General features: G+C 29.9%; 2 protein-coding genes across 4 annotated transcripts; both read left to right on the top strand.

The window, feature by feature from the left end:
• Nucleotides 1-466: 466 nt before the first annotated feature.
• Nucleotides 467-4,389, top strand: LOC120082671 (iron-sulfur assembly protein IscA-like 2, mitochondrial). 3 transcript variants are annotated; one of them, XM_039037933.1, is made up of 5 exons: nucleotides 467-772; nucleotides 2,295-2,505; nucleotides 2,801-2,922; nucleotides 3,040-3,148; nucleotides 3,990-4,389. In XM_039037933.1, exons 2-5 carry the CDS (start codon nucleotides 2,329-2,331, stop codon nucleotides 4,053-4,055), a joined length of 474 nt encoding a protein of 157 aa, XP_038893861.1. In that variant the 5' UTR covers nucleotides 467-772; nucleotides 2,295-2,328; the 3' UTR covers nucleotides 4,056-4,389. The 3 variants fall into 3 exon arrangements, with proteins under 3 accessions (XP_038893861.1, XP_038893860.1, XP_038893859.1); XM_039037932.1 differs by having other exon boundaries at nucleotides 469-772; nucleotides 2,276-2,505; XM_039037931.1 differs by having other exon boundaries at nucleotides 470-772; nucleotides 2,281-2,505.
• Nucleotides 4,390-12,844: 8,455 nt separating this feature from the next.
• LOC120083981 (chitinase 2-like) lies at nucleotides 12,845-15,546 on the top strand. The gene is made up of 2 exons (XM_039039886.1): nucleotides 12,845-13,090; nucleotides 14,923-15,546. Exons 1-2 carry the CDS (start codon nucleotides 12,845-12,847, stop codon nucleotides 15,544-15,546), a joined length of 870 nt encoding a protein of 289 aa, XP_038895814.1.
• The last annotated feature ends 278 nt before the right edge of the window (nucleotides 15,547-15,824 follow it).

Below are 15,824 nucleotides of genomic sequence, written 5' to 3'. Positions count from 1 at the left end.
AACAATATGTTTAAGGTTTTTTTTAATAATAAAAAAACATGTAATATTCAATTTAAACAAGTATGTGTAACAATAATACTTATTTCCTATATAAAATTTATAATTTCAATATAAATATTAAATTTAGTTATTTTAAATAATAAAAATAATAAAATAAAAAATGAGAATTTTTCTTTGCAAGGACCTAAATCTCCAAATTGAAGATTTCTTGACCCCGACCCCCACTCGAGGAATGGGGCAGAGACGAGGATGGGGAGTGCATCCCCACCCGGCCTCTACTCTGTTGCCATCTCTAATAAAATCCCAACCTCCAAGATAAATCTTCCTCTACAAGAATTTTTTTAATATGACAAGTTTGTCCTTTTTTTTTTTATCCTTGTGAGTTATATATAAATAAAAATTGATTAAATAAAAGAGTCTAATTGCAACCCATTAAAAACTAGAGGCAATTGAGCAAATGGAAAATTCAAGAGTGTATTATAACCAATCTCATACTTTAGAGTGATTTGTGCCATTTTTTTTAAGAACTTTCAAACTTTTTTCTCAAAAAAGAAAAAAAAATATATTAAAAAATCAAATCAAAATAATAATCCCACATCCCATTTCTCAATCGTCCCTTCCGAGGCCCCGCAAGTTTCCATCGCAGCCTTCACGCGCCGCCCCGACTCCTCCTTATCTCTCGGCGCCGGTTCTCCTTCTCTCTCTCCATGCCGCGTCGCAGCTCTGTTATTCGTCTCTGATTTTGGTCGCCTGCTACACCCTTTCGTCTCAGGTATTAAAATTTGTATATTACAGATTATGAGATGTTTTTCGTATACCTGGTTGTGAAAACATATGACATTTCTTTGTTACGTGTTGAGTTAATTGGTTATTTTTACTTCAGTTCTTAGAAACAATATTGTTTAAATAAGGATGGTTTAATTTAGATATGAATAGGGAAAGCTAGAAATTTCGTAATCCTGGACCACGTTTAGATATGAATAGGGAAAGCTATTCATAATCTTGATTTTGGATCCAAACTGAAGCTCACTGGTAATGTTTAAAACAAGTTGACCCAATAATTAAAATTGAGGGGTTGTAAATAAGAACTTAGGAAGAAAGAACTATGTGATTTTCTGTATGAGTTTGTTGTTAATGTTGTTTCGATTACATTAGCTATGTTGCAAATATAATATTTTGGAAATATAATTAGTAAGCTTTCACTCTGCTTCAACTGGTCTGAATCAACCAATTGTTCCCTGCAGCAAGGTAGTCCACCATTTTGGAGTATATTTCCTTATAGCCTGAAACACAATGCGTAGTTGATTCTTGCTTCAATTGCTCGACCAAACCGCCTGTCTATGACTTCTCAAATACCTCAAAATATAGTTTGTTATAATTACTGCATGACTTGCAACTTATGGCTCCATTGAGCCAAATTGTGGTCTGCAGTAGTTCGTTCCTCAAACTAAGTATTAGCCATATGTTCAACGATTGAGTTGTCTTAGTTAGCGATATGGATAAAGCTTGGGTGGGCAAGATTTAGTCCCAAGCATGTATACTTCTAGGGGCCAACGAGTACTTATCAATATTAATTGGGGAAGAAATGATGTGGTAGGGGTTTGAATATATAATCCGCTACTCTGAATCGTGTTAATTAACTAATGAACCCAATTGATTATTATGGAAAGTTTAATCTTTTGTTCATATTTTAAGTATAATATAGAAAGTTTAACCACTTGTTCATATTTTTAATATGGATAGTTATTTTGAATGACCAATTTTAGTAATTGGTGCGTTATATGTGGGTTTCTCTTCTTCCACTTAACTTGTTCATTAAGTGTGTTGATGTTTGGGATCTCATCACCTTTTAGCCTCCTATTGGGTTTGGTTACCCCATGGCTCATATAATCTTAATTGAGGAATCATATCGTTATGGGAAGTTTGGAAACGGTCAATTTTTATATTGATTCTATTCAAATTCTGAAGGCTTTAATTGCTATAAGTTTTTATCTTTTCCCTTTATCACATTGAATCTTACATCTACGTGACATTAAGTAAATTATGATAAAAGTTGGTTTTGAAGAAAAATTTTCTATGTCTGGAGTCAAAGTGGTTGGTTCTTGTGTTTTGCACGAGTGTTGCTGCTAAATGGTTGTTCTGAAAATATTTTATATTTTTATTTGGAAGGATAATTAGCAGATTTGGAGTGGGTTAGTTAAAATTATTGTTTTTTTTATTAATATTTTAATCACTTGAAGTAGCATTTTCCTCATTAATGAGTTGATGCCATTAGCACAGGGATTTTTAAGCAGATAAAGATCAAAACTTGAGAGTTGAGCACAAGGGATGGCCTCTAGATCGCTAATTCAGAGGGTAACACCATACTTGGTGGCACGTATCCGAGAGAATCAAAGGCTTCTTAGCTCGTCTGTTTCAGCTCATCAAGAAGCATCGTCTTCATTGACATGTCCATCTCCATCTCCGTCTGTTGATACCATTCACTTGACTGATAATTGCATTCGGGTATTCTATACATATATCCTCTTTGACATACATTTGGCATAGGAATTCTTTATCCATTTCACTGTTGTCCTCTAGGTTAGTTCTTAATTTTCTGGATTATTCTCTTATGGTGCACCATTCGGGCCTATAGATTATGGGTTTTAGGATGCTAATAAATTGTTGTGCCTTTTAGTTTCTGAAGTTCAAGTAAAGAATTTGAATTTTGATCCTTTCGCTTGTTACTAGTTCAACCTGTATTGGGGTTCATTGAATGGTCTTGATTTACATTTTTGCTTAGTTTTGACATGCCTCGCAGAGAATGAAAGAATTGCAAGATCCGAAGGAAGAAAAGATGCTTCGCTTGAGTGTAGAAACTGGAGGGTGTTCTGGATTTCAATATGTTTTCGATTTGGATGACAAAACCAATCCTGATGATAGGTTTGACAAATATTATCTCAGTGATTACTTCTTACTTGGGTTTTTTGCGTAAAGATTGTTACTGATGTTTGATTTTACTTTTTAAAAAAGTTTGTCCTTCTCTTTTCATGTTTGCAGGGTGTATGAGAAGGAGGGAGTTAAATTGATAGTTGATAATATCTCATACGATTTTGTAAAAGGAGCAACTATTGATTATGTCGAAGAGCTGATTCGTTCTGCTTTCATTGTAAGTGAAACGTATCTCTCATTATTGCTGGCTCACTGCTTTTGTTTAGATATGCTTATTATTTTCATACCAGTGTGTGGACCATAGCGAATTATAGTTCTATGACATCTATTCAAGTAATGGAGTGATGATCAATTGCCATCCTTAGAATATCTATCCTTTGACTATTACACCATGCCGTTTATGAAATCTCTCTCCCTTCATGAGTACTGTTAGGTATCTAAAGTATTATTTACTTTGAGAAATATTATGAGGTGCAAATCTTCCAGCCCTGTGAAACTCTTCACACTGTAGAACCTTACCTGAAATGATACATGATGCCCACTCTCGCCTATCCTTCCCCATATGTATGCATGCGCCTCGGCTTCTAAATGTTGTGGTGGCATTCTCCATTTTATCCTTCCTTGAATATATATGTACTGTAGGGGCATAAGTCATAACTTAAGCCAAAAAGAGCTTAGCTTAGCTGGTATCGGTATGTGCTGAAGACCAAGAGGTCCGTGATTCAAATCCCTCCACCTTTGTACTCAGAAAAGAAAAAAAAAAAGGAGTCATAACTTAGGAAAAATTTCCTACGTCACGATAATATGAAAACTGTTCTCATTCATTAGAGCTACACCAATGTCATATAAGAATGATGTGGGTATGGCAATAGCACAGAACTATTTAGGAAGGAAAATTTACGGTGTAAACAAAGAAAGTAGATAGTGATACCAAAAAATTCTTAAAAATTTCCCCTTAGAAGCAACACATTTTACCCTAAAGTTTCCTATTCAAACCAAAATATCCCATCATAATAGATTTACTAGTGCTGCAAAAGTTGAATTCTTGTTACGTGCAGGTGAGTACAAATCCAAGTGCTGTTGGTGGGTGTAGTTGTAAAAGTTCTTTCATGGTCAAACAATAATCATGTCAAAGCTTCCTTCAATTGGACCCTTTCCTATAAGAGACGTAGAAGTAATTATCAAACGCTGACCTGAAGGTATGATGAGTATGTTATCACTTGGTTACTTCTATTAATAAGCTTATGTTTTATTTATGACCATTTCATATATCATTTTATACATTCATGTTCTTGTACCACTTCTGTATCATCTGAGAACTGCATTCTTTATTGCATCAAATAAGCGAAAAATATCCTGATTGGTTGTAATCGAACTAGAACTTAAAACTTTCCGCTTATTATGAGAATGAGTTGGCAATAATTACTTACACTGTGAACATAGAAAATTTTCTGGATACTGGATTCATCTTCTGAGTAAACCATTTCTAATTTTGTTCTCACTTAGAATTCTCCTGAATATGACTATTAGTATCACTATCACTAGGTTTGGGGGATAACTGACTATATATGAGAAGATGTCATGATATTCTTGTTTTTAGACAAACACATATACTATTCAAGAATCTTAAATAAATCCATGGTTTCTTAGAAGCTCATTGATTGGTGTAACATCATAGGTTTGGATCTTAGGGCATGTTTGGGATTGATTTTGAAATAGTTAAAATCACTCTAAAACATATTTTTAATTATTCGAAATCTATTTTGATGATATGGAAATTACATTTAGAAGTGTAAATTAAACATTAAAATAATTTTGAATAATTAAAGCACATTTTTTGAAATGATTTTGAACATGATAAAAGTTATTTTGACAATTTCAAAATCACTCCTCGACATGCACTTATATGAGTAAGATAACTGTTTACTTCAAAAACATTGTAAGGTTTGTCAATATTGTTATTGTTCAGAATCCAGATTCTCATATTTATCTCAATTATAAGGTTCGCCAATACGATGAAATGCCGAACAACCAAGTTATATCATATTTTTTATGATAAAGGTCGAGGAAACTTGTCGTTGATAGTTGAATTTCAATCATTTCTTCTGTAAACTCGACTTAAGCATCGATTTGAGAATTAGACTACTTGAGCAAATATGCCACATTGGTATATTCTTTGACTTTGACAATTATTTTTTTGCAAGGACAAAGAAATGTATAGGGTCCCCTTATTTGAAAATAACATGTCCAAAGGTCTGAGTTTGTGGACAAGAAAGGTGCAAGCCATGATGGCAAAGCACATGGATGATGCAAAAACAAAATAGTATCACATTATGAAGTTAGACCTTTTCCTTTCTCATTTGGTTATAAAATGGAAACTTATGGTAAACCAATCGTACAATGACTTTAGAATTTTGGTGAATTGGGTTTTTAAATAATCAGGGGATCGTTGTGGTTGTCGTTTTTGTTTTTTCCCTTGTAAACATTTTTTTCTTTCCTTTCGTGAGATAGGATTATACTTCGAACAATATCTCGTTTTGCTTTTATTTTATAAATATGTGAAGAAAATTATATTACTAACATTTAGATAAATATTGTCACTTCAGATGATTTTAAGACATTCCTTTCTTCCAGTTCATGTTATCTCGTGAAAATTAATATATCGTTATCCTAAATGATGATATCATTTCCAGCAATATAATTTTTAGTTCTGTAACATAATTTCAACAAATTTATTTACTTAAAATAAGTTTGAGATAAATTAATTTTGAATATTATAAATATATATATATTTTTAAATAGTGTAATTGTTTTAAATGACAAAACTATTAAAAATATTTTTAAAATATAGTAAAATGTTACGATAGATACTGACATTGGTAGATGTTTGTCATTGTTTATTGTTGATAAATAGTGATATTTTGTTATATTTGTAAATAAGTTGATTCATTTTTCTAACCATCCTTTTAAATATTGAAATATTGAAATATAATAAATCATATTACTTGGAAGATATTATGAGATGAATTGGTATACCAATTCCAAAATGCCATTATTATTACAAGTTGAATGAACTTTGAAATGGCATGCTACAACAATCACCATCACTAGGCTCTCACAAGTAGATTAGCTAAATAGAGGAAAAAAAAAAAAAAAAAAAGAGACGAGATTTCAAAACCTAATTGATCTAATTAAAAAATTATATGTAGTGAAATTATCTTTCTCTCTTTTCTTTGTCTTTATTTAAAATATATTAACATGATTTTATTAAGGAAAAAATGAAAAAAAAAAAAAAAAAAAAAAAATAGGATCGAGTGAAGCTGAAGACCGAAGTGGGAAAAAAAGTGTTTGCCATTTTGTTTTGTAGTTGTGTTTTCCTAAATTTTGATAATTGAATTTAACAAACAACTAATATTAAATTACACAAGTTTAAACACGAATTTTTGTCATACGTATCAAAACATTTACAAACTTCTAATATATTAAGTTTGGCCAATCACAAATTATCGTGTAACTAGTTTAGATTTGTGATAAAAATATATATTTATAAAATTAGGACCCTTACAAAGTTACACATTGCTTCAAATTAAAGTAAAAAATAAAAAATTGGCAAATCAAATAATGTCACTTGTCTTTGAATAATGTGAAGTAGTTTAATTAACGTGTGCCACGTAGGAATTAGATCCAAAGTTAATTTAGTCCGAGCTCACTCAAAATGGATTGGGCCGAAGTGAATATAATTCAAGCCTATTAAAAAGAAGTGGATTATGCCCAAATAAGAAAGTCCAAGTCTAAAAGAGGCTCAAAGTCAATCAAACCCATACTAAGCCGCTCAAAACTCTACAGCCATTCTTTTTATTCATTCACCTAGATGAATCAAAATCAATAGCTAAGAAAAATGATTAACTAGATAAATGGCAAAATTTAAGGTTTATTTTGGACAAATGGTAAAAAAAAAGTAATAATAATAATTATAAAAATGGAAAAACCAAAAAATTAATAAAAAATAAAAGTGCAAAATTGTCAAAAATATCCCCACTTGAATTAAAAATCCCAACGTTCACATATAGAATTTGAAGAGTTTCTAAACAATTAAAAAACACCAAAATACACTATAATTAAATTACTTACCAAGGTAATTAATGCACCTGCGAAACCTCAAATCAAGTCCTACTTGACAAGATCGATACACAACCCAATGAGTTCATTCAAAATACCAAACAATCTTCCCCAAAACAACATTAGGAATTTCGAAAATTTTCAGCAAACACCAATAAACCGTGAAGTGAGAATGAATTTCTTCTCGGGCGACCAACCACAAACCTTCCCTCCTCAATCCACCTACAACAAGAAATCTCTGCAAACTCTTACAATAATCGCGTTCATTCCAATAAGTGGCTGTAAAATAATGGAAGAAATACACATTCTCATATACACTTTCCTCTAACTTTCGTTTATCTGTCTAAGGGAAATCAAAACTCATAGTGTTGAAAGGGATCCCAAAAGTGATATTTTAAAAGCAGAAGCACGATTCCAAACAACCTATTTTGTGGAAGAAGAAACACGATGATTTCCATGGTCTTCATATCGTCTTCATAGGTAGCGAAATCAAAAACACCATACAATTTTTCTTTTCGACAATGTACTACAATCTCCTTTATTCATTGTTTCAAACCATTAAAGATAACAAATAATTGCTGAAAAGGAATGCTTGGATGTTATATGTAGAGATGTTTATATTTTTAAAAAATAATTACAGATTTAGGAAATACTTTTAAGTTAATATCTTATTTGAAATCTTTTGAAAAACGGAAAGAATCTTTGATATACCAAAATATTTCTCTACTTTCTAGGATTCTCCAACCAAAACAGAATATTAATTGTTTAGCAATGTTTTTTTAACTACTAATTTAAAAATAATAGACCTTTTTAAATGCATTCAAAGAAAGATTAAAGTTATGAAAAAGAGAGAATTGAAGGAAGAACAAGGGCCAGTAAAAGATTGAGGGATGTTGGAATAAGTGGTAGAAAAAATCGACAAACAAAGAACCAATAATTCTCACTAGTGAAGATGAGGTATGTTTCTAATTTCTATCTACAATGATTCTATAAAAGAATAACATAACAACGTATGTACAACCGGGAACGCAAAAAACAATGGTTGGAGGATCATTAGAGTGCCATCAACTGATATTATAGGTAAACGGTAATTTCATGCATCTAAAGAAGTGGCAAGAGCCATAAAATAATACTTAAACCTACCTTGATCATCTGTATATGTTCCTGCAATGAATAAAAGTAATTCCATGCATCTAAAGAAGTAGCAAGAGCCATAAAATAATACTTAAACCTACCTACCTTGATCATCTGTATATGTTCCTGCAATGAATAAAATTAAAAGTGAATATCTTGGCAATTTAAAACGTAGTTCGAATAAATTACATTGTATTTGGAAGAAACCAAATACCTAAATTTGTTTCAATCAGTGCACTTGAGAATGCTGACAAAAGAGCATAGGAGGATTCTGGAGTACCCCTAATAGAATTCAAAGTAATCTCACGGCCTCTCTAAGCCTTGTTGTAACTTACATTCATACTGTGATGTCTTTTCATATAGCTAATAACATCACATGGACGACATGGAACCTTGTCATTCATTCTAAAAAAAGACTTTGTACACTCAGCAATAGTCCAAGATGTTGCTTGCCTAAGATCATCTTTAACAATATCGACAACACGTTGTGGGTATTTGTGAACTTACGGACCATCCACACCCCACTTCTCTTGTACACCGATGCACATAGATACCAACCACAAGACAAATCCTTGCATCGAATATCAAATGACGTACCATTTGACCTAATCGTAGTAAGTTCAGAACTATTATTAAGAGAAAGGAATAAATAGCTTTTTTCATACAGATTTGTTTCTAAAGAGTGAACCTTCTTTAATGAAAATTTTAGATTAAGAGGATTCAAAAGCTTCATAACCAATTATTTTAGTATTCTGATTTGACTGTTGGATAGAATGCTTTATTCCTGCTAACTCATTATTCAAATACATTGTATTTCTAGAAGTACTTCTACCAGACGATACAGTGCAAACAACTACACATAAATCATTATGGGAGAATTTCAATAAAACTAACATAAGCCACAAAATATCCTTATCTTCAACAATTTGAATAAGATTCGAATTATTGGAATCATCACAGTAAACTCTCAAACGAGACATAAAGAGATTAGAAAACGGAAAAAGCTTACCTTGTAACCTTGAATACAATCAACAAATTATTGGAACGAAGAATCTAATGGAATATAAGCCTCAACAACACGATAAACGTGATATTGTGAACTTTCATTCCATGTACCATAAAAAATAATTCTTGCTTGTTGTAGAGTTATAACAAAAACAAAAAGATTGAAACAGTGGATAGTTACTTGTTTGTAAAAAATACAGACTTTTCTCGAGATATTGATAAAATGAAGAGTATATCCAAAATATTAAAATCATATAATAATATAATAAGATGATAATGAATAAAAGATGATTGAAAAAAAAATGATAAGTAAAATCCTAATAAGAATCACAAATTTTAATCCAAATTTAAAATAATAAAAAACGAATAAGACAATGAAAAATCTAAATATATATTATAAATTAAAATCAAAAGGATGATAAATAATTTAAAGACGGATTAATTACAAATATTTTTGAAAAATGGTTAAATCAAATAAATCTTATATGAAACTGCCAATTCAAATTTCAAAATTAGAGAAAAATTCGACACATTTATCTCATGAATCTGTTAGGTTGAAATCTCATAATCGACAATTCTAATTACACCGTATTTCTATTGAGAATTGATATACAGTATAACAATTACACAGTAATCTAAAAAGTTGTTATCCGACCATATAAAAAGCAATTTGGGGATTAAAAAAGTAAATGTCATGAGGGCGACACGCTTTTGCCAAAAATCTTATTATTTTTGTTTTTTTTTTTTGACAAAAATCAAGAGGACCCTTCCAATTTTACTATTTCCTCCTATTTCTCTATGATAAAAGTTATTGCTTTAGGGCCTCTTTGGATCATATGTATTGTTTCATGGATATGAACATTAAATGTTTGGGTTTTAAATGTTTGAGATTAATATCTGTGTTTGAATATGTAGGATAGTTAATGTTTGGAAATTAAATATATGTGTTTGATTTACCAATTTTATATATAGAAACAAAAGCTAAATAACTATTTAATTAAATTCAAGAGAATAAATAATATAGTCAAGAATTAAATTTAGCATTATGTAACATATCGTTATATTAATTTAAGAGAACAAATAAGGTAGTCACAAATAAAGTTTATCAAGATCAATGCTATTAAGCCACCCTTCAAATTTTGAAATTTAAATTAATCTTCCCCACTTGACACACTTACATAATTAAACTTGTTGTTCTCATCTCCATCTACCAAATTTTTTTTTTTTGAAAGGTATTGTAATTAAAGTATGGGTGGGGGAATCGAGCCTCAAACATCGAGGTCGATAGTACAAGTACTATGCCAGTTGAACTACGTTCTTGTTGGCATCCACCAAAATTTTGCTCATCTTATACTATTCACAATAAAAGCTAACAAACCCCATCAAATTTAATTTTAGACAATTTCAACCAGAAACAAAAGAAAACAAAACTTTAAAGATTAATTTTATGAGTTATAAAGTAACATATATGTAATTGTTGTCAATACTTTGTTGGTATAAGCAGCTGATAGAAGCAACAGGTTGCTGTATGTTTCCATTTAAATAAAGCAATGAGTCCAACAGTACAGACATTTTTGAGAAACAGCTTCCACAATTGGGAGCCATTATTTTATTATTCAATATTCATATTCTCTTTAATTATGATACACAAATCTTTTAAAAAGATATTTAGTTATCCTAGCTAATCCGGCCTTAATTTTTTTATTTTTTAAATTGTGTTTATTTTACATACGCAGCTATTATTTCATAGCTATTTAATTTTTGAAAAATTAAGACCACATTTTCTAACTATTTGAGCTTAGAGATGTCCCTAGGATGTTTCCCATCTCCGCGAATTTCCCTACAGGGATTTTGCACGGATTGGATATCTTACGGGGAAAAATTCCCCACTGATTTTTTTTTCTAATATTTTTTTATTTCAATTGAATATATATTTTTAAGAATTCCTTAAACATATCCAATATAATTTTATTTAAATAAAATATTACCAATTTCGCTAATAAAAATAATAATATACATGCAAGTTTAAAAAATAGAATTAAAATGATAAATTCTCATAATTTGTACCGTTAAAATTCAACTATTCGAACAACATATCTTATATATTACAACATATAAGGAATTAAAGCAATCAAGTTTTAAACTTAAATAATTAAAATATTCATAATTATTCTAATAAAGTCTATAATATTAATATAAATATGTATATATATTATAAATTCATCATTTATATACAAAAGTAAAGTCGGAGCGGGGACACGGGCGGGGTTGGGGTCAAGGTCGGGGATGGGGAATATATTCCCCGTCCTCGGCCCCAAATTGCAAATGGGGAAGAAAAATTTTCCACTCCTTCCCCCATTCCCGAGATTCACTTGCCCGATTGAGGCGGGTTCCGCGGGGCCCTGACTTCATACGTTTTTTGGACATTCAAATTGAGCCCCGTTTGGTAACCATTTAGTTTTTTTTTTTAATTTTTAATTTTTAAAAATTAAGCCTATAAACACTTATATCACCTCTAAATTTCTTGCTCAAATACCTACTTTTTACCCATGTTTTAAAAAATCAAGTCAAAGTATGAAAACTAAAAAAGTAATTTTTAAAGATTTATTTTTTTTGAATTTGGCTAAGAACTCAACTATTCTACTCAAGATTGATACAAATCATGATAAGAAAATGAGAGTAAATAGGCTTAATTTTTTAAAAACTAAAAACAAAAAATGAAATGGTTACAAACGGGACTTTGATTTTTGGTTTTGAAAATTGTAGTTGTTTTCTCATTTTTTACTTCACAAGAATCTTTCATTTTTTTATTAAGGTAACAATTTACTTCTTAGTCAAAATTCAAAACAAAAACAAGTTTTTAAGAATTATTTGTATTAGACCTTGTTAAATTAAGTTTAGAAACACTATTTCTATCTATTGATTTCTTTGTTTTATAATCTATTTTTTAGGAGTGTTTTTAAAAAACCAAAAAATCACGTTTTGAAAATTAAAACAAAAAAAAAAAACACAATTTTTATAAACTTAATTGTTTTTGTTTATTAAATTTGACTAAGAATTCAAGTTGTTAGTTTAGAAAAAATGAAAACTCAAATAAAGAAATAGTAAGAAAACAATCCTATTTTTCAAAAAAAAAAAAATAAATAAAGAAAAGCCAAATGATTACTAAGTCTTTAGTTTCCAAAGATCTGTTTTCAGTTTTTAGAATTTAACTAATAATTCAAATGTTTGTTTTTTTTATAGATAATCAAAATCATGTAAAAGAGAGCGAGTAAACAAACATAAATTTAAACATAGAAAACTAAAAGTTAAATCATTATGAGGTAAAGGATTAATATATCATTCTATTTCTTTTCAAAACGAGCAGAGCTCAATAGATGTATTAATAATCAAGAAGCCTGTTGTGCGAATCTTCCAACCCCATATATGAAAACAAAACTTTGTATTTGTTACGGTAATAATATAATAATAATAATGCAAGAATCGAACGGAAAGAAAAACAAAAAAGAATCAAAATCTTGTTATATTTAAACCTTTACATTGCATTAAGAATTTAAACTTGAGAACTCGATTATTCAACGAGGAAATGGAAATGAATAATGGAAAAATGAGAAGTGCAACCATTTTGCAACTGTTTTTTCTTCTTCTACCGCTCATGGTTGCTCCGCCGTCGCACGCGGCGGCAGGTAGGGGAAATGTGTTTAGAGAATACATCGGAGCAGAGTTTAAGGACGTGAAATTTTCAGACGTTCCGATAAACCCAAACGTAGAAGAGTTTCACTTTCTTCTGTCGTTTGCCATTGACTTTGACAGCTCCCGCCGTTCCTTCACTAACGGAGTTTTCAACGTCTTCTGGGACTCCGATAATCTTAGCCCTTCTGCTGTTGCTTCCATTAAAAGGGTAAACTCTTTTCTTCTTTTTAATTAATCACTTTCAATTCTTGTGGAGCATGAACTAAATGCATCTAAATATTGCTATTTCAAAATTTACTTATCAATCACTGAATACAATTATTTCAAAATTTTGATAGGTTACTATAAATTTAATTGTATCTATATTATAATAGCAAAAGTCTTAACATCCCTTTTTAAGGAAAGGTAACTAACATAAGAATCTTAACTAAAACTATTTGGTTTATATACTACTTTGGTCTCTATTTTTTTTTGTTTTTAGTTTATTTGTTCCTTATACTTTTAAAATATTCATTTTGGTTTCTATACGAAACTTTTATTTATTTTGGTTCCTATATTTTCAAAAATGCTTATTTTGGTCGTTTTACTTTGAAAAAATGACTATTAAGTTCCCTTTATTTCATTTTTACTTCATTTTTAAGGATAAAAATGGTAACTTTCCAAAAGTTGAAGGACTAAAATTAACCAAATGTGAAAGTACAAAGACCAAAATGGTCGAAGTTAAAAGTATAGGGACAAAAAAATCATTTTAAAGGTACAAAAGCCAAAATAAACCAAAATCAAAAGTTTGGAGACCAAAGTATAGTATTTAAACCAAACTATTTTCAGCAACCTTGGTCATTAAGAGTAATACCCCATCTTTGTGCATCTTCTTAAATTACAAAGGAAAAATATATTAAAAAAATATTTTTTTGAAAAATAAAATATTACCATATACTAATTTGTGATTGGTTATTTAGGTGAGTTGCACAAAGATATGTATATCTTAGACTACATTTATCTTTGTCTATCTTACCAAATTGTTTAATCATAATTTATCACATGATAAATTATTCATATTTTACTTTTCTTTTTATTTTATATATGTGATGAGAATCAGATGTATGAAGAAGATTTGCATCTTATACAGCTCCTGTTCTTCAATATTACTATCTTCCAAGTTCTTCAGTATTTGTTGAAAAAGAAACAAAAAGAGATTATAATATTTTGTTATAATTGTTTAAGTTATTTTAATCTAATTATTAGTTTTTTTTTTTTTTTTTAACTCTAAAGATATTTACTCTTAAGTTCACTTTTAAAATTTAATTTCTATTTAGCCTGTTATGTTTTCGAAAGGTTTGATTTTTATTTTTGAGTATACAGTTTCATTTGGTTTAGACTATAATATTTTATACTTCTATTCTTGAGTTTTTCACTAAGTCTTTAATATTAACTTTTTAATTAATTAAAATAATTTGGGGCCAAATTTTTTAAATTAATTTTTAATATTGACGGAAACTAGTAAAAACTTATTGAATTGTAATTGATTTAATTCTTTTTAATTAACTATTTTTTTCAGCTAAACTTCAAACTTAGAAATCTGTATTGGTTCTCCAATTTTCATATAAATATTCTTCTACTTCTTGTTTTTTATAACATTAAAGTAACATTTTAATCTTTGTAGTTTGGATTTTGTTTATTTTTAGTCTAGGTACTTTTAAATATTTAATTTTTTTAGAATTGAATTTATAGTTCCTCAAAATTAATTATTTTTCAAAATTGATTAAGAAAATAAACTATGTAATATATTTCCAAAATTTATAGTAAAACAAGGAGTTTACTCTTCTTTTTTTTTTTAATCAACAAATACTCAATGTAACAGGAACTTGAATTTAAAATTTATTTAAAATATATATACTAAAATTAACATCTAAAAATACATCCACTAAAATATAATAAAAGATAACTCTTTTCTAATAGGATTTCCCTCGATCTATATTCATAAACCAATTCTATCTGATTTGTTGTTAATTGATATTTTTCTTTTTTGTGCTAAAAAAGGATCATTCAAATGTGAGGGTGGGTGTAAGTCTTGGGGGAGATAGTGTAGACAAAGGCGGCTCTGTCTTTTTCAAACCTTCTTCAATAGCTTCATGGGTTTCCAATGCAGAAACTTCACTCACAGAACTCATAAACACCTACAATCTCGACGGCATCGACATCGATTACGAGCACTTCAAGTCCGATCCGAGCACGTTCGCCAAGTGCATCGGACAACTAATTGGACGGCTAAAGAAGAAGGGAATCATCTCATTTGCTTCCATTGCCCCATTTGACAAGGCTGAAGTTCAAAGCCATTATTTGGCTTTGTGGAGAAGCTATGGCCACTTGATAGACTATGTCAATTTTCAATTCTATGCTTATGATAAAGGCACCACAGTTGGTCAGTTTATCCAACATTTCAAGGCTCAACTCTCAAATTATGAAGGTGGTAGGGTTTTGGCAAGCTTGGCCAGCGACGATAGCGGTGGATTGGTTCCCGACAACGGGTTTTTTAGGGCGTGTCGGAAGCTGAAGACGGAGAAACTCCTGGATGGAATCTTTATTTGGTCTGCAGATGATTCTCAATCCAATGGTTTTGGCTATGAAAAGAAGGCTCAGGCACTTCTAGCAATGCCCAACTAGACTATTGAAACCTACCAAGTTCTTTGAGAAGTATTTGATATTATGTATGAAAACTTTTTTTTTCCTTGTTTCTTTTTTAGTTTAATATTATTTTTGTGTGTGATTTAGTTAATGTTTTATCAATAGTTTTAATTAACATGATTGGGATGCCTAAAATATGTATTCGTATTTATGTTGTTTACGATATTTATGATTTTGACCTTAAAATTTAGAAAAGTGTGCTATATAAACCCTCTAATTCTACCGCACATCTGAATCTATAATATGACGTTTCTCTA

Source organism: Benincasa hispida, chromosome 8 (genome assembly GCF_009727055.1).
Source record: "Benincasa hispida cultivar B227 chromosome 8, ASM972705v1, whole genome shotgun sequence".
NCBI lineage: Eukaryota > Viridiplantae > Streptophyta > Magnoliopsida > Cucurbitales > Cucurbitaceae > Benincasa > Benincasa hispida.
This window is presented reverse-complemented; position numbering and strand designations above follow the sequence as displayed.